At 41.3% G+C, this 24250-nt stretch overlaps 1 protein-coding gene across 1 annotated transcript; it reads right to left on the minus strand.

Annotated features, from left to right (window-relative positions):
- Positions 1 to 297: 297 nt before the first annotated feature.
- Positions 298 to 13664, minus strand: lurap1 (leucine rich adaptor protein 1). The gene is made up of 3 exons (XM_078561071.1): positions 12552 to 13664; positions 1985 to 4338; positions 298 to 1087 (listed from the first exon to the last, which is right to left on the minus strand). The coding sequence occupies exons 1-2, from the start codon at positions 12783 to 12785 to the stop codon at positions 3742 to 3744; spliced, it is 831 nt and encodes a 276-aa protein (XP_078417197.1). The 5' UTR covers positions 12786 to 13664; the 3' UTR covers positions 298 to 1087; positions 1985 to 3741.
- Between the last annotated feature and the right edge of the window lie 10586 nt (positions 13665 to 24250).

Genomic DNA, 24250 nt, shown 5'->3' on the forward strand with positions numbered 1-24250 from the left:
CGGAAGCTGCTAACGGCCAATGGTAGTTCACAAAGGGTATCCTCACAAGGCAAGTATATAAATAAGGCAGGTCCCATTGTGTTAGGTCACATTGATCATTAAACAAATGAAAAGTCTACTGGTTTAGATGCACTGGAATTTGAATTAAAGATACATCAAAAATCCTCTGGCATCATAAATGAATAAGTAGCTAATGGCAAGGACACAGGCTAATTAAAAAGGCAAAGCATAAATAAGGAGTTTAATTCAAGTAATGTTTGACCAGACATTATTCAAATTACCTACACACAATTTAACTTTGTAAATAGAAGGGTTTAATATTGATGTTACTGCATTGATCTGTAATTCTTTAGATATCTGTAATATTCACAAGTATATTATCACACTGATTATTTTATTCATAAAACTAAGCTTTGAGTTTTATAGTAAAATATAAAATGTATAACCATGGAATGTATTAAATACAATTAATAGAATGAAGCAGCTTACTGCAAATCTTAGTTCAATTAGAATGAGACAGCAAGTCCCAAACACACAGGATTGATTCAAGGATTTATCGTTGAACAAGTTAAATTTGGCAATTGATACAATACCCAGACACATCATACAATATACATGTACAAGTTACACACAAAGAGATGTTCATGGTTTGGCAACCACCATACTTTAAGACTTTAGTGCATTGTGTTGCTTTGCTAAAGAATGTTTCTTTTCCTGCTTTCATTAAAGTTTGGCAGGCACTTCAATCACCCTTGAGCCTTTGTATCTTTATACTTCAGCAGAAATATCAATAATTCTGACAATACAATAATCATCTGAAGTACAGCATAAAACAATAGAGAGTCAGACCTGGTTTATCCATAAATCATTAAGCCAAACATTCTTTCTTCCTTTACCCAGCTTCCATTATAGGCATACTGGATTATCAAAAATCTTACATTTAATTTGGATTCAATCAACTGGAGAAGCCCTTTTAACCAAAAATGCCTATTAGACTGCTTTACTGTCATTGATGCAAACGCTCTTCATTTTGTTGTCTTACATCTGCTTACATACATTGTTAATATCTGGACAATGCATTGTAAACCTAATGAAATACAAAATAAGATTATAAAAGGGCTTGATTTTACACATGAATACAGCACTTACAGCTGCAGCTGTTGGCCAGGCTTTCAAAATTCAATCCTTTTAGAAGACACACTAAACTCACTCATTAGATCTCCTATAACTGCACTCCAAAGAAGTATCTTACTAAATAAAAAGGTATAAGCAGAGGCCAACTTTGGCCTTTGGTTTATCTGATCGATTGGCTTCCCATTTAGAGAGACAGGAAGAATTGGCTCAATTAAACAGTAGGCCCATGTCCATCAGCAAGAATGCTAAAAATTCAGGTGGTGGTGGTTTGGAGGAGGAACATAGTCCATCCCACACTACCACACCTCCAATAACTCCCAATGACCTTCACTATCTGAAGTAGTTGCAAATACATTAAAATTTAGGGATATCAAAAAAGGTTCAACAATCAAGGCAAAGCAATAAAAAGGTTTTCTTTTCTTCCATCCCACACCAGCCATCAAGTTTCGTCACAAGTTTGAGTATCAGCTTCTATACTGTTGGAATGCTGAGTGTGTTCTTGAGTATATGCAAACTGTAATGAAAATTGCTCAATTTTTGAGCAATGTTTTCTCCTCAAACAAAATTTTTTTTTATTCATTCACGGGATTGTGGGCTTTGCTGGCTGGGCCAGCATTTATTGCCCATCCCTAGTTGCCCTTGAGAAGGTGGTGGTGAGCTGCCTTCTTGAACCGCTGCAGTCCATGTGGTGTAGGTACACCCACAGTGCTGTTAAGAAGGGAGTTCCAGGATTTTGACCTTATACTGCATTTATGTGATTTTCATTCTTTTGCACATTTTTGAATGGATATCAGAGTCAGCTAGTGGTTTGCAATTTAATAAAAGTCAGTATTCCAGAATTTGAATAAACCAGGTCAAACTGTAACTCCAGGTTTGCAGAATACCAGCTATTTTTTTTAAACAATAGCAAATCTCTGCAGTTTTCAAAAATCTATCATTCAACATCACCTGGGAAAAAAATTTTTGTACCTTACCAAAGTCAATTATGTGTTTGCATCAAGAGAAATCTGCATCAGATCTCAAAGTGAAGGTTTTTGAATAACTACATAAAACGTGGTTATATCTGCAATTTGTGTAGAAATGCAATAACATTCTGAAGATTTGATGCCTCCCTTTTAATAAAGTAGAAATAAGCTACCTTTATGATATTTCTAATGTCTGTCCTCATGAAGGGAAAAGTATAGCTGTTGAATCAAATGACATTTGAGAAAAGGTTTTCCAGCCATGGAGAGAGACAACTTATTTACCTTATTTACAACTAATTTACAACTAATTTAAACATGAACCAGAATTTCCCTCGCAACCAAATCAGCAGAGGTGAATATGTGCACAAAAATACTCCATGTGAAAAAGCTACATAGTGACAAAGACAGGGCTCATGCAGCAGGTAAGCCCAGCAAAAACTGGCAGCTGGAACTATCCAGACAAGAAAGGAATAACTTTACAAGAGTAGCTCAAATATTTTAAGTTTATGCAGATATTTAAACCCGCTGAACCTTGGAATGTTTCTCTTCCCAGACCACTGATAAATTTTACTAATTAAGTGCTTACCTCCCATATACAAAATTGTAATCTTTCATTTGCTAGACCAAGACCTCAGAAATATACTAGTATCGCAAAGGAATGTACATCCAATCAATATTATAGTTATACTACAATTATCATGCTTCCTAATTTTTGGAATAGGTACAAAACAGTACGATTATTGATACGACATTCAATAAAACCATCCATCATGAGATCATGCTGATCCTATACATTAGGAAAATGGTACTCAACCTGTAGCTCAAGTCATATTTGGCTAGTCAGAACACAATGCAGATTTTTATTCCTCGTTAATGGTCACAACCACCAAAATACATTTTAGAATTATAAATGTTATATAATAGAAATAGCTTGCTTTTTATCTAGAATGCATTTACATAGTCAGTGTGAAATAGTTTCTTACTTCATATCAATGCTGAACATGTATAGTGTAAATGCAGAGCTGTGGCCCAACCTAAATGTGCTTTGTTCCAATGTCAGGTTGAGCTAGAACTCCTAATTAAGGCTGCATTTGCACCATCTCTTTAGAACACAGTTACAAACTAATTATTTGCACCAATTGAGATTCTAATCTAAATGTAGTCTCAGTGCTTGAAATCCAATTTGGTGCTTTCAGATTTCTTAAAACTGCCAAATCTCTCAGGCTGCTACTCTGTTCTGACACTTGAAATATTTGGCTTTTATTATAATACCTAGTGTGTTTTTTTATATTTTGCCATACTGACCGTCTGTACTTTTGAATTTGGCTGTCTGAGTCTGCAATATTAAAAAAAAGCAGCCAAAGCAAGTGTTTTGCCACTGGCACACATCACTAAAATGAAACAGAGCAGAATAACCTTTTTGAACAGCAGATGTCTTTTGAAACTTGCACATTCATTTACTGCTTAAAAATGATTTTTGATCAAGGATTAAAAAGAAAACCCAAAGTTCCAAATAGTCTACATTTACTAAAGAGAATTCTCCTGTGGTGCTAATGGTGATAATTCAGGTGCTATAATGGTTCTGAATGAGGGGAGGTTGAGTACCACTGCATTGATCAATAAGAGTGTCAACCCTACCTCCTCACAGGAATGTTACATCATCTTGTGACTGCACCCAGTGCCAGTGGGCATCATATTCAATATGCATTTTATTTAGTTTACAACCATCATAATCTATTTTCCCATTTTTTTGAATCTTCAGTTTCGCAACATCTTTGCATAATTTATCGTGAGAAAATTTATTTTCCACGTTGCAATCAGCAACACTGTTTCCTTGCTTTTCCGAAAAGCCATTAGCCATGTTGGTTTGTTGACAGTGTGTCTCATTGGTATATATTTCTTTCTCCATTGAGGTGAATGGGCCTCCTTGATTTGAGGGGGTAGAAGACAAAGGATCCATGGTGGTCTGACAATATTCATCCATATCGTCAGCCAAAGTGTCCAAAAAACTTCCAATGGAAATGCCATCCAATTTATCATTTGGATCCTGCAGACTGTTCCAGCTACCTCTCCTTGAGGTCTCCTGACTCTCCACAAGGCTGTACATACTGCTGGTCAGACTGCTGCATCTGCTGGCAAGAGTGCCCTTTTCTTCTAAAATCCACTTCACTGCCTCAATCCCTTCATTAACAGCCATCAACTGGTGCATTATCTTTATATCAATCGCCTTTAGATATGCCTAATGGTAAAAATAAACAATTACAGGTGAAATCATAACAGCATCACATTTTACTGCCTAAAGAAACATTTTTTTTTACAAGAAGTTAATATCTTGCTGACCAATTTCATTTTTAATATATGAGATCAGGTTATTACCAAGGACAAGAACTATGAACAGGAAATGCTTTCCCTTCAGTATCCCAGGACTCTTTATGGCCAATAACTTCAAGTTGAATAAGGGTCGCTCAAAGACCCTTTACACACATTGATGTCTGGTATGCTTCAACCCTGAGGACCATTCAAATGAGAAAAATAATATTCCAAATATTTTCTCCCCATCTGCCTTCCTGCACCACCTCAATCAATCCCAGGCCTTCAGAGATGCTACTCTTGAGCAGGTCATTAGGAATTATTAATCCTCCAATTATCCTTGCATCCTGAAAGGAAAGTAACTAATCTTTGTGCACTGCTTCTTCTCTCCCATACAGTACAGTAGAGATCAGAAACTTGAAGCAAGTTCTCTGCACAAGAGCAACAACAGTTAGTGTGTTGTCTTGCTTGGGAAATAAATCTGTTATTCAACTGACTGCAGTTGCATTTCTGGTACTGGTGGTCAAGGATTAGAAAGAAAACCCAATGCTCCAAATGGCCAACACTTACTAAAGAGAATACTCCTCCCTTTTTAATAGCATTAATTCAGTTTTGAAATTTATCCGCATTTTAATTTAGGCACTGATCTGACAGGACAGTTATAATTACTTTAGAGAGATTATTACCAGCCCAGGAGACCAGGTGATGTAAAGAAGTTAGTTTCTGCTACCTGAATTATCCAAGAAACCACTTTTAAATGGGGCAATGCAGAAAGGCTTTAATTAAATCAGCATTTGAACAGGTCGTTGCTTAGGTTCCCCAAATGGTCCCTTTTTGATTACTCACCGTTCTCAAAAAGACATTCGTGAACCAGTTGGATTTCATGACATTCACTAACCCAAATCAGCTTTTAAAATTCCAGATTTTAAAAACAATTTCAAATTTTCCAGCTGCCATTTTGGAATAACTAAACTACCATACCAACACCACAGGCTGGATTTTTCACTCCCCCGCTGGCAGGTTGAAGGTGGGGGGAATTGTGGGGGGCATGTCAAATCTAACAGTGGCCTTCCCACTGCCAAACTGCCCACCCCCGACCTGTCTGAAATTTTATGAGGGGCGGGGAGGCATCGGGACCCCCACCCACCCTTGATCCTATTGAGGCTCTTAAGCGGTCAGTTAATGGCCACTTAAGGGCCTCATCCCGTCATCACCATAAAATCCAGCCTTAGGTCTCTAAACCTGAAGCACAGACCTGATAAATGAATTAATGTCAAAAAGACTCACAGCATTGCCTTACTGGAAAATATTACAAAGATATCTTGTTGGACCCTTGGCCACTAGTTTAGTTGGACTAATGAATCAGGGTTGCATGCTTATTTCGGGATGACCGAAGTGGTACCATTGGCACAGCAGATCAGCAGACAGTTCTTATGTAGAGCACATTCTATTTATTTACAAAGGAACTCAGCAGCTACACTTGTGTACTTACAACTAAAACCCTGCCTCTACATTACACAGACTCTTACTCTCGACTACTAACCACAGACTACACACTACTCAGGTAACCCATGCTACTCTGTCATTGGATAATAAGATCATGTGATCTTCTATTATAACATTCTTCTTAAAAGCATATTACACATCAGATTATCACTTATCTTCATAAAGCTTGGCTCCAGTGATCATGGTGGTGGTTCTGTTGTACACAAAAATGGTAGTGCCAGTAGTGAAGAGAGCATAAGATAATGGTAAGTGGATGCGTTGATGACTATTCGGGCCAATATGGAACAAAAATTTCTACAAGTGTCACATATCCATGTTCCTGTGGGATTACCTGTTGAGCCCTCTGATGCTGTCGACCCTTCTATCTGTTGCATCTTGCTGTCAGTGATGTCGCACAAATTTCTTCATTACTTCAAGCCACTACTGTCTGGTGGTGGTCAGGGTCTCCCCAAGGCCATGTTGCACCACTTTGTGAATCTTCAATGTCTAGTTTGCTGGCACCCACTACTTCTCCATAAAGTGCTTGCTTCAGCAACTACCTGCTGTCCATCCTGACAACATATCCAGACAACATATCTAACCCAATGGAACAGGAGCCCTGATTATTAAAGCCGCATTGTTGGTTAGTGACCTTGTACTGTCAGTTAATACGACCAAGTCTTTAGATATTCCAATGTCCCATTTACCCATCACTCAAGTGCTCACTAAACTACATTGGCTCCCGCTTAAGCAATACCTCAAACTTTCCTCCATGGCCCTACCCCTCTGTATATCCATAACCCTCATCAGTCCTACAACCATCCAAGATAGATGTGCTCTTCCAGTTCTGCTCTCCTGCACATCCCTAATGTTAAAATTGCTCCACTATTGGTGGCCATGCCTTCAGCTGCTGAGACCCTAAGCTCTGGAATTGCCACCCTAAACTCTCCTCTCTACCTTACTTTCCTCCTTAAAACCTACCTCTGACCCAAGTGTTTGGTAATCTCCATATGCAACTCTGTCAAATTTTGTTTGATAAAGGTCCCGTGAAGCACATTGGGACATTTCACCATGTTAAAAGTGCTACATAAATTCAGTTTTTTGTTTTTGTTGTAGTATGAACGGAACTAGGCCCACTACACATCCTTGTTTCACACCATTTGAAACCACAAACAATTCAGAGTACACCTTTAATATGGATTCTGCCACAAATGGTATAGGAGGTAGCTCCACCAAGTGGCAGACTTCTTCTGAAATAAAGAAGTCCAGCAGTCATCAAGTCTGAAATGTGAATTATTGTAACACTGAAAGGAACAATTGCATTTTGAAATAAATTGTTGGATCATACTTCAGGAATTCACAGAATTGAAATATATGAAATCTCTAGTGTGCTGATAAAAAATTCTCTTTCCTTTTTGGAAGAGACCAAAACATTATAAGCTACAGTTTCACTGACTCTAGCCACTCTCCAACAACTCATTCAGGTGGCCATTCACACATGAGTAATATTAGGCTATTGGACCATGAGAAACCAGGTTGTTTTTTTTTTTGCCCTCCTTACCTTCGTGAAGTCAAGACCAATTTTAGGTTGCTAGGACTGGCCTGGCTGAGATGAACTAACTCAGCACCTTTAGATAACATCTTGGGCTGTGGGTTTATTGGCTCAGCTTCACACTAGCTCATGACTACCAGCAAAGGGATGGCAAAGAAAGCACAATTGGTTTGCTTTGGAGTTATGCGTACCTTGCTCCCATTTACTTCCCATGCATTACAACCGCAAGTACTAATATGGCTCTACAGCACTGACATCGCTTATACCTATATACAAAAATAAACAGATGTATGAGCAGGGAAAAATATCTATGACAATTTTCCAACATCCTAGGTCTTGGGAATAACCAAAGTTTAATGTCAAAAATCAAGCCTTAAACTGGCTATCTGGCAAAATTTTGTAGCACACACTGCCTGAATATGCATTAAATAATAATGATTCTGATAAGCAATTTCTACTCTGACCCTTAAATGTATAAAGGCAACAGCACTCAGAGCAATTAGAGAGGTTGCTGGATCACAAATTCATGATTCACTGATGTTGTTTTGGAGTGGGGGAGGAAAAAAGAGATCTTAACAGTTTGTTTGGCCAGTGATTCAGTCTGCAACATTGAGGATCACGTTGCTTCTACATTATAACTAGCCACTACTCAATGGAATCTGCCAATAATTTACAATAGTTAAGCAGGTGGTGGTGGTGGTGGATATGAACCTGTATGGTACACAAGCACTGAGGCCTTTTCACATCAGATTGTGACCAATTTATTTCTGATAGGGCATTCATCGGAATGCAGTGGAATAGTTTCCAGCATGGGCTAATCAGCACGTTTTGTATCACTCAATGCGATGATTGGCACTATCAAGTCTGTCATTTCACCTAGGATGCTATAATCTAATGCAAACTGTCCCACTTAGAGCCGATTCTCAACACCACAGAACGTCTCATTGCCCTCAAATGTAGTATATTTCACCCAACTCTGGCAGGAGGGTTGGCCAAAAACCCACATTCTTACTTTTGTGCTGATCCCACCCCATCCTCTTGAACAATGTGCTGCTGGCTACTTAATAGTGCTAACCACCCATCTGAACCCAAGCCCACATATACCCAGCCTTAATCTAGAAAATGAACCCCGGTCCCTTTCAGAATCTCACAGATCTCTCAAATAATGCACCCCACCCCCTGCTCTGGTACAATCCAAGTCAACAAATGCAGTCAAATCATATAGGATATCTACCAATCGGAACAAGTACTGGTAATGTATAGGCTGCTAACAGATCTTTTTTTTTGCAAAAATATACTTTATTCATTAAATATCTTCAACCACATTCCAAAACAGATCTGGAGAAACACAAGGAGGTGCTTGGCACCTTCCTACAAACCAGTCACTCATTCACAGCTGGATCACCCTTAGGACTAACTCTTCAGGGTGCAGGTAACAAGGCCCTACAAATGCTGAAGTCTACAACACACCCCCTCCCCACAAGTCATTAGGATATCCTGACTAGGGATGGCACCAGCTCCAATACCCAACACTCTAGCAAGATCTACATAATTATGCATAGCCCTCACAGCATTTACTTGAATAAATTGAGAAGTGTATTATAGCATACACTGTGAAACCATTCTTTAGTGTGCAAACAACTTGTATAATAAAGGGTGATGATCATAGGAACATTAGATTTACAGCATCTTTAATGCATGAATTTTCTCTTTACTCCTTAAATAAAATCTGCCAAACTTATACTTATTATCATTCTCCTTTCTGGGAAGCTCTTGTGCATCGCCCAGGTAGAGATTGGGAGGAATCTCATTTTCTGAATTTTCCATCTGTGGAGTTTGAATAATTTGATTCAAATGATTTTAAATTTAATTTTAGTGTTTGAGAAAATGTGAGAAGGCAATGTTCCACTGAATATATGAATTATTTTTCCCACATATATATAAAAAAAGTTAAAAATTGTAAATAAACCCTCTTTGATTCCAGTGTTCTGTTCACATCTTTGGTTTGGAAACTCCACATTACCAAACGCAGCATGGAGTGACAAAATCTCTCTTACTCCCCTTTCAAAGAAAATACCACTGATTCAGATGATGATGTTGTGGCATTGTCGCTGGACTAGTAATCCAGAGACCAAGGGTAATGCATTGGGTTCGAATCCCGCCATGGCAGATGGTGGAATCTGAATTCAATAAAAATCTGGAATTAAAAGTCTAATGATGACCATTGTTGATTGCTGTAAAAACCCCATCTGGTTCACTAATGCCCTCTAGGCATTATCCTTCCCTTTAGGGAAGGAAATCTGCTGTCCTTACCTGGTCTGGCCAACATGTGACTCCAGACCTGCAGCAATGTGGTTGACTCTTAAATGCCCTCCGTAGGGTACCAGGGATGGATAATAAATGCTGGCTTTGCCAGCGACACCCACATCCCATGAACGAATAATAAAAAAACAAGCAGCATGCGATTTATGCTAAAGAGTAAATTTATGAATGTTGCACTATTAGAGTATCACTAGCTAATGAAAATAAAAGGTATTTTGATTAACATTTTAATATGGCAAACTTCCAAAAAGAATGATGCATGCTATGGATATTGCATTTAGAAATATACATTTTAAGTTATTATATATGTGGTGCCAATATATCAAATTTTATCCTGCATTTACTTAAATATTGAGTATTTTTAAGAATGTGCAGACAATGGTCAGTTTTTAACTCCCAGGCAAGAATGCAGCAGTGCAAACTGCATGTCCATGCAGGAGAGGGAGCAGGCAGGGTGGGACATTATTACATTGTCTGGCCTCATTAGCATGTTGCTTTCCAACCAACAAGCCTGTGGGAAACGATTAATCAGATGTTAAAATCATGCAGTTTGGAGGGAACAGCCCCCGACAAGCCCAGCAGAGGGCAATTGCAGGACAAGGAAGGCCCAAGGTTTCCTTATGAGGTTCCTCCTGGCCCATAGGAAATGAAAAACAAACTGACCTTGTTTCTTCTGGTACCACGCACTGAACCAACAGCTCAAGGTTAAGATTAAGTCATCAGAGACCAACTTGCATGTTTGAAGAGGGCCCAGCCAGCTTCAAGCAATTTAAAATTACAATCGGTCAGATTGGGGTGGAAGAGTGGGTAAGTGTGCCATTTCAGTTTAACTTTTGCCCCCTCACCCAATCTATTTCAGCAACCCCATGATTTCTGTATCTATCAGCCCCCAAAACCCATTGTTTCTGAATCTGCATGTTCTCTTTCTTTACTGAAAAACTCTCACCTGATCCAATTAGCTGTGTCATAAGTAAACTACTTATATCTCACAAAGCAGTTAAATCACACAGTTATACAGTGATGGGAAAAGTGAGACAAAACAGATACATAGGCAAATTTATTTACATTCAAAAATAGCCTGTCATCCTACAATGTCAAACACTACCAGTCTGATCTGATCATGATTCATTCATTTCTAAAATTCACTAGAATACTGCATACAGTCTCCTTATTTAAGGGGATGATTTTAGTTGTTTTCCCTCATGGGGAATCTAGAACCAAGGGACAGTTTCAGAATAAAGGGGTCTTCTGTTTAAGACTGACATGAAAAGGAATTTCTTCTCTCAAAGGGTTGTTAATCTTTGGAATTGTCTTCCCCACTGAGCAGTGGTCATTGAATATATCCAAGGCTCAGTTAGATAGATTTTGATCTTTAAGGGAGTCAAGGGTTACAGGTGGGCAGGCAGGAAAGTGAAGTTAAGACCACAATAAGATCAGCCATGATCCTACTGAATAGGGCACAAATTCGAGGGACCAAATGGCTTATTACTACTCCTTTTTACGTCCTTATTCATAATGTTATCTTAAAATCTGAAGTGATATGGGGGACGGGTTGTGGATTGAAAGAAAAATTGCAGTACCCCTCGAGACCAAACGGATGCAGTGGGTAATTTTAACGTTTAAAAATAGAAATAGAAAAGTTAAGCAACACTTAAGATGTTAAGTTCCAGTGCTCGCGTTAGTTTGCTGATCTTGGGAGGTAGGTGACCCTAAAGACAAGTTAGATACCAGAATCAACCCCGAGTGTCTATGGGTTGAATTAACTCAGGTTAGGGTGTGGTTAAAGCTTCAGAGTCTGCGGGCTGGCCAGAGACTGACAAACAGGAGATCCCGCCCTCGCCAGTATAATATGGGAAAGAATGGATTTTTCAAGCTGATTTAGATAATTTAGTCATGCACCTGCTTTTCTTTTCTCTTAAATCAGCCATCACTATTAATTTGTTGAATTTCATCCTGAAGGAGTCCAGAAACATGAAGCGTTACACAAATGTTACTATAAAGTTAGCCAGTGTTTCAACAAAAATAATCTAATGACATTTGCAAATTATAAAAAAAAGCTCAATTTCGAATGAATTAATGCAATTGCTTTCAAATGCTGCGTTCTGGGTTCAATGCCAAGTGAAACAAAGTAAACCCCAACATTACAACAAGTTTTCAAATCTCTCTTCCCCTGCCTTACACACACACACACACACACCAGGGACAGCCAAACACAGGCAACACCACCCAGGCGGTAGAGAGCGCCTAGGGACATGCTGCTTCGGATCTTGCCAGATCCAGGCATCGTCTCTAAACTAACATGGCATGAAGCTTTTAGCTTTTTGTTTTTATGGCATGAAGTGGGGTGGGTTTTTTTTTTAAAAAAGTGGAAAGCTTGCCTGGAAAAGAACAACTTCTTTAATCAGCCTTGATGAGATTGGTTTCAAAATTGAAAGAGTCGATCTGAGGCCATTTACAAACAAGCCTGCAGTTAATGAAGGTGTTAATGTGCAGATTACTCAGGTGACATCCGCTTGTGCTTCAAAGTGTTTGCCAGCGGCAAAGGCGAGGGAAGCACCTCCATAGATTATAGACAGTGTCCCCGACATCCATTTAATATTAAATGTCGATCTGTGAAGTTACTTTCCAGCAGCAGTGTATTTGTGAGCGGGTGTTGCCAGGGTAAATAAACATTACTACAATCACACTTTACAGCTGGCTTCACCCACATTTCCAAATACCTGCAGACGCCAAAGCGGGCTCCGTTTAAAAAATGTAAACCTCCCCCGCCAGCACCACCTCACCATTTCCAGCCTCAGCACTCGGATCTTCTCGGCCAGCCCCTGTGGCAGCCTCTTGCTCTGTCCGGAGAACAGCGCTGCCTGCTCATCACCAGCCCCGGGGCTGTCCCCCTTCTCCCCGGCTGCCCGGGCCGTGTCCTCCCGCAGCCAGCGCAGCAAACCTTCGGGCGTCTTCCGTCCCACCTTGTTCTCCAAATCCTTCAGATCCGGCAGCAATTCGCTCGCACTCTCTTCCATGGCAGGAGGAGCAAAGATGCCTCTTATTCTAAAAGGATTTCAGTCCCGGTTAAAGCCAGGCAGGCACTCCCGGCTGTACATTTCCCTACAGATCCTCTCGCTGTGCCGGGAAGCTCTGTTACGTACCGGCGCCTTGAGGCTGCTTCTCACCAATTTCCACCTGCAGGAATCAATGAATGAATGAAGACACTGCGGCGAGAGCTGCTCCGGCACAGCCGCCCGCCCCTCTTTACCGTAATGGGCCGAAACAAAGCACCACTCAATACCAACCCCTCCGGGAACAATGCTCTCATTCCGCCCCGGCAGGGAGGGTGGATTGCAAACTCTCACACGCCCTGCAATTAGCATTCAGAGGCGACAAAAACCGGCCCCCCGTCCATTCACCACTGCTCGCCAGATAAAACCGACTCAGTCTCAGACGTCACCGACAAACCCTCTTCCTTTCCACTGGCGAATGAATTCAGAATAAGAGGGTATCTCAATATAACAAGAGTCCCCCAACAGATCAAAGGAAGGATTTAGGAGGAATTCCTTCCCACAACAGGAAGAATAGTGACAATGTGAAGCCAGTTGCCTCATGGAATGGTCGAAACATTTAAGAGGAGGATTAGAATGGAAACAGGCTCTATTTTATGCTTCTGTTTTAACCCTTAAAAGCCCGGCATGTGGATCTGCTAAGCTGACATTTTTTTTGTTTACTTGGTACGGTAAGGGTTAAAAGTTTAAAAAGTTGGTGTTAAGTAAGTTAAACAGAAGTGCAGTAATGCTTCAGAGAATCTGATTTATTAGGCGAGAGTGAGGGTTATTTTCAGTGCCCAAACATGTGATAATTAAATGGAATGAAAAATAAATGCAAGGTTTGCTCTGGAATGATAAGCGTTTTGCTCTGGAACAAGCGTCCAATAATTTGTACATTCATTTTCTGCGAATTAATAAGATTTACGTAATATCTAATTCCTTGCAAGAGCCATAAACAATGTTGCAAGCTAATAATACCACCACTCCTTTAATATAAAGCAATTTCTGACATGCACCAACAGAGAGAATATAGAATCAAATCAGTAGTTCCTCTGGACTCATGTCAAGGGACGGAATTTAGGGACGGCAACATGGGTCCCGACCCGACGGTATTCCAAGGTAATCAGGCAATTACCGGGACAGCACCGGGCCTCCCACTGGAAATCCCACCTCCAACAGCTGCCGGCCAAATAGAAGCCAGCAGTACTACAGTACCAACAGTGCCACCTGGAGTGGTGGCTGCTACTGGTATTGCACTATGCCCACCCAGGGAATCCGCATTGGATCTTCTGGAGACAGTCAGCAGGGCGGGATGGGCTTACCAGGGACAGGGCTAGTTGGGGAGGCAGTGTTGGGCAGTGGCTTCCTGTGGGCTCGCCCTTCCTGATGCCAGTTCCCTCGGTCAGGCACAGAATGCCTTTGAATGAAGGACCCAGCTTCCAGGGGCAACCTGCTCGCAGCTGGTTAAATTTGGGGTCAAAATCCTGGAACTTCCTCCTTAACAGCACCATGTACCTAGAGCACATGGACTGCAGCGGTTCAAGAAGGCAGCTTACCACCAGCTTCTCGAGGGCAATTAGGGATGGGCAATAAATGCTGGCCTATCCAGCAACTCCCACATCCCGTGAAAGAATTTTAAAAAACAGCGGCGGCAGGATAAGGCAATTTAGTCACCTTTAATTGGCCACTTAAGCCAGAGGATTGGGAAAGTTTTAAAAACCAACAAATGATGACCAAAAAAAAAAGAGGGAGAAAATAAACTTTAAGCGTAAACTAGCAAGTTTACTAGCTAGTTTAAGTTACTAGCCACTTAAGAGTCTCGCTTGGCAATCTGCAAGCCTTCCCACCTCAGACTTAAACAGAGAGAGGCGGGAAGGCAGCGGAATCTCCACACACCACACCCTCTCAACCAATCACATGCCCCCTCCTCCACCTCTGAACTTGCCTCCAGCAGGGGCATTAAATTCCAAAAGGTGTGAGCTCATTACAGGAGGTATGCTCACATTGCTTTGCTATCACAATTTCTGCAGTATAACCATACTTAAATTTCCAAGTTCCCAGGTAGAACTTTAAACCTAATGGGAGGGGGAGGTTTCCCAGGGACTTGGAGGGGCCAGGAAAATTGCAGAGAAAGAGGTCTTCCTGGTCCCTGACATGTTCCCACTTTCTCACGCTTTTCCTTGAGGCAGTAATGGCAACCCACCCAGCAGGAGGGGGAAGCCAATTACAATTCATCAATAACCAATTAGCTGCAATTTTCCGGTGTAAATGAGGTTTTACCAGCATCGCACAGGATCCCCCGAGGATTGGAAAGCTGCCAATGTAACACCCTTAATCAAAAAGGGAGGGAGACAAAAAACAGGTAACTATAGGCCAGTTAGCTTAACATCCGTCACTGGGAAAATGTTAGAGTCTATTATAAAGAATGTAATAGCAAAGCATTTAGAAATACATAATATAATCAAGCAGAGTCAGTATAGCTTCATGAAGGGGAAATCATGCCTGACAAATTTATTAGAATTCTTTGAGGAGGCAACAAGCAGGATAGATAAGGGGGAACCAGTAATGTAATATATTTGGATTTTCAAAAGGCGTTGGATAAGATACCGCACATAAGGCTACTTAACAAGATAAGAGCCCATGGTTTTAGGGATAGTATATTAGCATGGATAGCAGATTGGCTAACTAATAGAAGACAGAAAGTTGGGATGCAGTGAGCATTTTCAGGATGGCACCCTGTAACTAGTGGAGTGCCACAGGGATCAGTGCTGGGGCCTCAATTATTTACAATATATATTAATGGCTTGGATGAGGGAAGTGAATGTACTATCGCCAAGTAAACAATCTTAGTGATGTATAGCATATGGGATGGGAAGCTCAGCTCAAACAGTCAAATAGGTAGCTGAGGTTGCAAATAGTTCAGGTCAGTTTGAGGCAGCCTGCCAGGTGCAGATTACTTATTGAATACTCGTTTAAGGGGTGCTGCACAAAAGTGGTTTGGTGACTTTTGAATCAGAAGCAGGAATGCTACCGCTGACCAAAACTATCATCTATGAAGTTATTGTCCAAAAATATTATCTATGTTATCAAATCCTAATCTAGATCTCCATTTACATGAATTTTGGGCTTGTGGCTGCATTTCAACAGTGGCATGTTTTCGGTTTAAAAAAAAGCTTAATTCAATGCTAGGTCAAGTGGTTAATTTCTTGTGTTAAGATGATTAAGCTTCACAATTCTAATGCCCTGCTGAATAGCTTAAAATACGATCCATTACTAATTTAATGGAGCTATTCACTGACAGGGTCCTTTGCTGGTGTCTGGTAAGCGACCCTCCAATAGCCTTTCCATCTCATATTTTGGGTCTCCACAATGCTACTGAAAGATGACAAATAACACGTCACCCTACTGGGTAAAGAGATTTACAATTACTTTGATAAGATGCTAAGGGAGGAAATAATTTATATTTCACTTTCTCGTTGCCTTTGATACATTATGATAACTTTATCCTGGGAAAGAGAAAGAGAACCTTCCACAAAAATACTGGGACATCTTCCTAGATTGTCACTACCACTTTCGTAGACACTGCTAAGTATCAGAGGGATGAGACAGAGTCTGTTTTTACTCTCCCCCTTTCTGTATCCTGATCTACACCTATTTTATTCTTCATATTATTTGGGGAATCCTTCACCTTGGTTTTCCAATAAAAAATGTTGTTGGTGCTGTTAAATGGCATTTATTTATAGATATTTTTTATACTTTTCATTGTTGTTATTTGTGATTTATGAAATATAACTCCCTTAAAATGAAAGTTACTATTGTTGTTTGTTAATTCAGAAACAGTTAATCCAAACATGTAATTTTATAAAAATGAGATCTGGTATCTATGAAGTTTAGTTCCCAACATGGTTTGGCAGTTATGAAGAAAATTATTGATTGTATCCATGGGGGTTGTAATGTTGTTAATTGTGGATGTCACCTCAAAAGATGTATTTTTACTTCACCAATGCTATACTGACCCCCAGTGAGCTATTGTGAAAAGGTTTGATGTTTTCCACAAGATGGCACCCTTGATCACTTCTGAAGAACAAATATACATGGGCTCAGATTTTGTAGTTAATGGTGAAGTGACTGTACCTGCCGCCAGTCTCGAAGAAAAATAAAGAATAGGATTAGGAGCAGGCCTTTCACCACCTCAAGCCTGCTCCACCATTTAATAAGATCATGGCTTATCTGATCTGACCTCAACTCCACTTTCTTGCCTGCATCCCAATAACCCTGAACTCCCTTGTCAATCAAAAATCTGTCTAACTCAGCCTTGAATATATTCAACGACCCAGCTTCCACTGCTCTCTGGGGTTGAGAATCCCAAAGATTAACAACCCTCTGGGAGAAGAAATTCCTTTTCATCTCTAACTTAAATGGGAGACCCCTTATTCTGAAATTGTGCCCCATAGTTCCAGTGTAAGTATATCCCTGCTTAAATAAGGAGGTGAAAACTGTATGCAGCACTCTAGGTGTGGTCTCACGAATGCCCCATAAATAAGTAAATAAATAATGTAATAAGACTCCCCCACTTTTATACTCCATAGCCCTTGCAATAAAGGCCAACGTTCCAGGCCTGCTTAATTACATGCTATACATGCATGCTAACTTTTTCTGGGTTCATGTACGAGGACACACAGATCTCTGTGTACCACAGCATTCAAATCCCACATACTACAGCTGCAACACATCACCTAACCTGCAATCTTTATTATATTTTATTTAACTAACTAAGATTTAAAGTATTGAAATATCACTCAATGATCATTTGTAGTTATATTAATTATTCTAACTTATTAAAGCTATAAATTTGATTAAGTACATATACATTTCTGGTTTAAACTACTGCCCTAGTTTAGCCAACAAAACACACAAAACTCAACAACCAATTACCTACCTGCTCACATAATGAATGCCTTTAGGTCTCAGGTCTCAGGTCTCCCTGTCTCTCGCTCCTTCTCTCGGATTACACCTTGTCTTGTAAAAGATCAGAACAGCACTTCTTCCTCATTACACCAAATTCCCTCACTCACCAAATTTCTGATAGCAGTAGTGTGTCATGTGATCCAGTCTTAGTTTCAATTTTGCTTTGAGCAGAGCACACATACACAGCTCTGCTGCTGATGTCTTCAAGCTTTCTACCCATTTATATCTGTTCTCATGTGCCTAGTCTAAATAAATGAACCCACAACATGTTTACCCAATCCCTTATGAGTGATCAGTGCCTTTATATAATTATAAAAACACAACATTAAGTACTCTGCAGAAGCTGTATTTCATGTTACTTAAAGTTAACCATAAAGACCTGGAATGAATTTCATCTTTCCTGAAGTTAATTTGATTCCCTGCCAACAATAAGGGACTCTAAAATCCTAGCCCAGTGCTTTAAGAAACAGGGAACCCGTTCCAGTATCCTCAGGTATGAAGCTGCCCCAATGCTGATTAATTAGTTTTCTTGGTAGTATAGCTTAGCTTAACAATATAGCTTAGCATAGCACATCTGTCCTTATAAAACCTCTGGCTCACCACGAACCATGCTTTGGAAAATCTGCCATTAGAAAGGAAGGCATGGAGCTCCTGATATTATTGTTAATATCTAGAGTGGGCTTGCACACTCCTACATGATCATGTTGACATCAGCTTCACTGAAATAAGTGTTACTTCAGTCCATTGGCACAGACCCAGCCACAACCTGCCACCCTCCAGAAACTGGGGTAGGACCACAAGAAGTTAGGATCATGCGTAAAAAGGAGTTTTAGATACAAAGGGCAGTTATGGTGATAAAAGGTAGCAATACTATTAGGATTCAACAAAGGGACAAGACGGAATCAAGCATACACATTTCTGCCAATTTGTATGTTCATGTGTTTTGCTAGCAAGATCTCCTGTTTTATCCCCCTCATATTTTGATTAATGTTTGTAACTTTCCTCGGAAAGAAATTAGAGGTATTACAAATTGGCTGAATGTTTTTTCTGAGAGCAAGGCAGGGGGCCATGATGGGCTTTATTAAGTCATTCAGGTGGGAGGCACTATCTTTACTCAAAGTAGTTTATGATGAACTATTGCCTCATAGTACACGCTGTTGGCAGTGAGGTGTCTTGGGCCCACCTCCTCTCACACCTGAGTTTCCTTATTGTTGGCAGGAGATTTATCTTCATCTTCACCTTCTCAACTTCATTCCAAAAGGGTCTCATCAACCAAGGCTGTAGTAGATTTCCCTGTCACACAACTGTGGCTAAACAGGACAGATGACAGATAATACTAGCACTGTAAGTCAGGTGCCAACATCAAAAATAAAGTTGAATGTTCATAATCAGAAAGCTTTAATCAGCTAAATATTTTTTAAGGAATAAATAAAAACCTTAAATATATAACTGCTTACAGAATGTGTAATGAAGGGTAAGTGACTGAGGGTAAGCTGCACCTCAATTCTGCCTGTTCATGGGACCAGAAAAGACAAATATTTCTTGTACCAAAGACGGAAAGTGCTGAGTGCATCAGACCAGAATTGTACTATTCTGATATTGATAATTAAGGATTTGATAATGTTTAACTCTAATATTTCAAATTCATCTTTGGGGTTGGAGGGGCATTGTTAACTGTTGAAACCACATCTAACCCTAAAATCAGCAATGATTCAGCGTGCTGAAAATTTTACCCTTTGTTAATTAATTTATGCTTTTTCTGATCATAGAATCTTTTTGTTGACAGTGAGTACAAGAAATAAAAATCTGGAAAGTATTCAATTTTCCAGCACAAATATCTCTTAGTAAGTACAATTTTTAACATGAAAAAGTACAAAAACAAACTTCTGTTTGTAAAATCCTGTAAATGTTTGGTAGAAGGTGATGAATATTAAAAGCTTCCAATTTTTAGACATTTCACAGACAACATGGGAAGAATCCCCAGGAGGATGGAAAAGTCATGGTATTTTACAAGAGGAGACAAGGATGGAAAGTTTGGTAACTAACAGAACTCTAGAACTTTACATACTAATACCAGTGGGTATTCAACTATCTGTAGAGTGGAACATTGGAACACAGGAACCTAGGAACTTAGGAGCAGGAGTAGACCATTCAGCTCTTCAAGCCTGCTCTGCCATTCAATAAGTCATAGCTGATCTGATTGCAGTCTCAACTCCATCTTCCTGTCTACTCTGCCTTAACCCTTGACTCCCTTGTCTATAAAAAAAAATCTAACCCAGCCTTGAATAGATTCAATGGCCCAGCTTTCACTGCTTTCTGAGGAAGAGAATTCCACAGACTAACGACCCTCTGATCACAAAAAACTTTTCCTCATCTCTGTCTCAAAAGGGAGACCTCTTAACTTTAAATTGTGTCCCCTAGTCTCTCCCACAAGAGGTAACATCTCCCCGGTATCCACCCTATTAAGTCCCCTAAGGATCTTATATGTTTCAATAAGATCACCTCTCACTCTCCTAAACCCCAAAAGGCCCAAACTGTTCAACTTTTCCTCATAACATAAGCCCTTCATCCCAGGAGTGAGTCAAGTGAACCTTCTCTGAACTACTTCTAACACGATTATATCATTTTTCAAATAAGGAGACCAAGACTGTACATTGTACTCCAGATGTGGTCTCACCAAGGCCCTGTACAACTGCAACAAAACTTTCTACTTTTATATTCCATTCATCTTGCAATAAATGCCAACTTCAATTTGCCTTCCTAAACACTTGCTGTAACTGCATACTAATGTTTTGTAATTCATGTACCAGGACACCCAGATCTCTCTGTACTACCAAGTTCACATTTTCCCACATTATACTCCATCTGCCAAAGTTTCACCTAGCCTGTTTATATCCCTTTGTAAACTATTTACGTCCTCTTGCCAATTTGCTGTCCTACCTATCTTGATGTCATTGGCAAATTTAGCTAACATACATTTTGTCCCTTCATCCAAGTCATTGATATAGATTGTAAATAGCTGAGGCCCCAATACTGATCCCTGTGGCACTCTGCCACCTACATCTTGCCAACCCAAAAAAGACCCATTTATCCCTATTCTCTGCTTTCTGTTAGTTACCAATCCTTTATTCATGCTAATGTGTTGCCCACTACACCATGAGCTTCTATTTTGTGCAGTAACCTTTGATGTGGCACCATATTGAATGCCTTTTGGAAATCCAAGTACACCACATCTACATTAAAGCAAAACACTGCAGATGCTGAATTCTGAAACAAAAACAGAAAATACTGGAAAAACTCAGCAGATCTAGCAGCAGCTGTGGAGAGAGAAACAGCGTTAGCATTTCGAGTCCGTATGATCCTTCTTCAAAGCTAAAGAGAAGTAGAAATGTGATGGAATTCATACTGTTTAAGGGGGCTGGAGCAGGTAGAGCTGGATAGAAGGCCAGTGACAGGTGGGGACAAAGGAGAGATTGACAAAGATGTCATGAACAAAAGGACAAAGGGAGGTTAATGGTAGTGGTAAGGGCTAAAAAAGGTGCTGCTTGTGGCATAAAGGTAAGAAAACAGAATGTGATAATAGCAGAATAAGGGTAAATATTGTGTGAAAGAACATCATAGAACAAGTAACAGATGGCCCTTTTGGGGGTGGGGTGAAGGGGTGGTGGTGGAGAAAAAGAGATAGAAAATGGGATAAAAAAGGGGATAAAACAATGGATAAATGAATAAAAATAAGTGGATAAAAAATAGAAATGAATGTGGAAAAAAGGGATTTAAAAGGGGGTGAGGATAGAGGAGAGAGTTCATGGTTTGAAGTTGTTGAACTCAATGTTAAGTCAGGAAGGCTGTAAAGTGCCTAGTCGGAAGATGAAGTGCTGTTCCTCCAGTTTGCTTTGAGCTTCACTGGAACAATGCAGCAAGCCAAGGACAGACATGTGGGCAAGAGAGCAGGATGGTGTGTTGAAATGGCAAGCGACAGGGAGGTCTGGGTCATTCTTGCGGACAGACAGAAGGTGTTCTCAAAGCGGTCACCCAGTCTGCGTTTGGCCTCCTCAATGTAGAGGAGACCCCATTGGGAGCAGCGAATGCAGTAGACCAAATTGAAGGAGGTGCAAGTGAAGCGCTGCTTCACCTGAAAGGGGTGATTGGGCCCTTGGGCGATGAGGAGGGAGGAGGTAAAGGGGCAGTTGTTTCACCTTCTGTGATTGCATGGGAAGGTGCCGTGACTAGGGGATGGGGTGTTGGGGGTGATGGAGGAGGGGACCAGGGTGTCCCTGAGGAAACGGTCTCTACGGAATGCTGACAGGGGGCGGTGAGGGGACGATGTATTTGGTGGTGGAATCATGCTGGAGTTGACGGAAATGGTGGAGGATGATCCTTTGAATGCTGAGGCTGGTGGGGTGAAAAGTGAAGCAGGAACAGGCTGACACGATCGGTCTACTGGGACAGTCCTATTTGTGGATTTTGGGAAGGAGGTAGAGCGGGCTGTCCGGGCTTGAGAAATTGTGAGATTGGAAGCTGTGGAGGGAAGATCTCCAGAGGAGATGAGGTCAGTGACAGTCCTGGAAACAAAGGCCCAACTGAAGTTCCATCCCTCATGTTCTGAATCCACCCAGGAATGCAGGTATCTCTGAGACATACAACACTCCTTAGACTGCTGTTCTCGCTGCAGTCTGACATCCACACTCAGTGCCATGCACCACCGTATGAACACACTCGACCTCTCTGCCCAGCATGACCGACTCACCCTAGCTCAAAGCTGTCCTTGTCCCCAGTTTCATTTTATTCTTCGTCTCATCCGACGCCTTAAGAAGAAGCTTTTTCTCTTCCTTTCAGGTGCTAAGGAACACAAGCTCCAACAACTCATTGATACCAATGCCCATCCAGGACCCTCCACCCCTGCCCGTCCCTCTGACCCCACCCCATCTTCTAAACCCAGCCTTTGCCATGTATTCACCACACCCCTGACCTTCCCCTCTCTGATGCTGAATGTTCTGTACTCAGTTTCATACCCTTACGCCCTCACCTCAATGAATTTCGGACTCAGCACGATGCTGTGCTCTTCTTCCGCCGCCTTCATCTCCGTGCTCACTTCTTTGGGCAGGAGACCACCCCCTGTTCCACGGATCCTTTCACCCGCCTCCAGTATTCTCCCTCCACCTGGACCCAACCCCTGGTCTCTTACCTGCCATTGATCTTTTCATTGAGAACTGTCGGCATGATATCGGCCGTCTCAATTTCCCTGCCTCTCTTACCCACTCTAATCTGTCTCCTTCTGAACTCACCACACCCGTTCTCTCAGGTCCAATGCTGACTTTGTTATCAAACCTGCTGACAAGGGTGGTGCTGTTATTGTCTGATGGACTGACCTCTACCTCACAGAAGCTGAGTGCCAACTCTCAGACACTTCCTCCTACCTCCCCCGGACCATGACCCCATGACCAAACATCAAGCCGTTGTTTCCAGGACTGTCACTGACCTCATCTCCTCTGGAGATCTTCCCTCCACAGCTTCCAATCTCATAGTCTCCCAACCCCGGACAGCCCGCTTCTACCTCCTCCCCAAAATCCACAAACAGGACTGTCCCAGTAGACCGATTGTGCCAGCCTGTTCCTGGCCCACGGAACTCATTTCTTCCTATCTTGACTCTGCTCTCTCTCCCCATGTCGAATCTCTTCCCACCTACATCCGCGATTCCTCTGATGCCCTACTTTATATCAACAATTTCCAGTTCCCTGACCCTAACCACCTCCTCTTCACCATGGACGTCCAATCCCCCTACACCTCCATCCCCCACCAGGATGGCCTGAGGGATCTCCGCTTCTTCCTTGAACAGAGGCCCGAACAAATACCATCTACCACCACTCTCCTCTGATTGGCTGAACTTGTTCTCACACTGAACAATTTCTCCCTAAATTTGTCTCACTTCCTCCAAATAAAAGGTGTGGCTGTGTCATGGGTCTCAGTTATGCCTGTCTCTTTATGGGGTATGTGGAACATTCCTTGTTCCAGTCCTATTCAGGCCCCCTCCCTCAACTCTTTTCTCAATACATCGATGACTGTTTCAGTGCCGCTTCATGCTCTTGTCTAGACCTGGAAAAATTTATCAATTTTGCTTCCAATTTCCACCTCTCCATCACCTTCACATGGTCCATCTCAGACACTTCCCTTCCCTTCCCTTCCTTGACCTCTTTGTCTCCATTTCTGGTGATAGACTGTCCACCAATATGCATTACAAGCCCACTGACTTCCAAAGCTACCTCAACTACAGTTCCTCACACCCTGCTTCCTATAAGGACTCCATCCCATTTTCTCAGTTCCTTCGCCTCCATCGCATCTGTTCTGATGATGCCACCTTCCAAGATGGCACTTCTGACATATCTTCTTCTTCCTTAACCGAGGTTTCCCAACCACTGTGGTTCACAGGGCCCTCAACCATGTCCGACCCATCTCCTGCGCCTCGACCCTCACACCTCCCC

This window comes from Cetorhinus maximus, chromosome 17 (assembly GCF_964194155.1).
Source record: "Cetorhinus maximus chromosome 17, sCetMax3.hap1.1, whole genome shotgun sequence".
Classification (NCBI taxonomy): domain Eukaryota; kingdom Metazoa; phylum Chordata; class Chondrichthyes; order Lamniformes; family Cetorhinidae; genus Cetorhinus; species Cetorhinus maximus.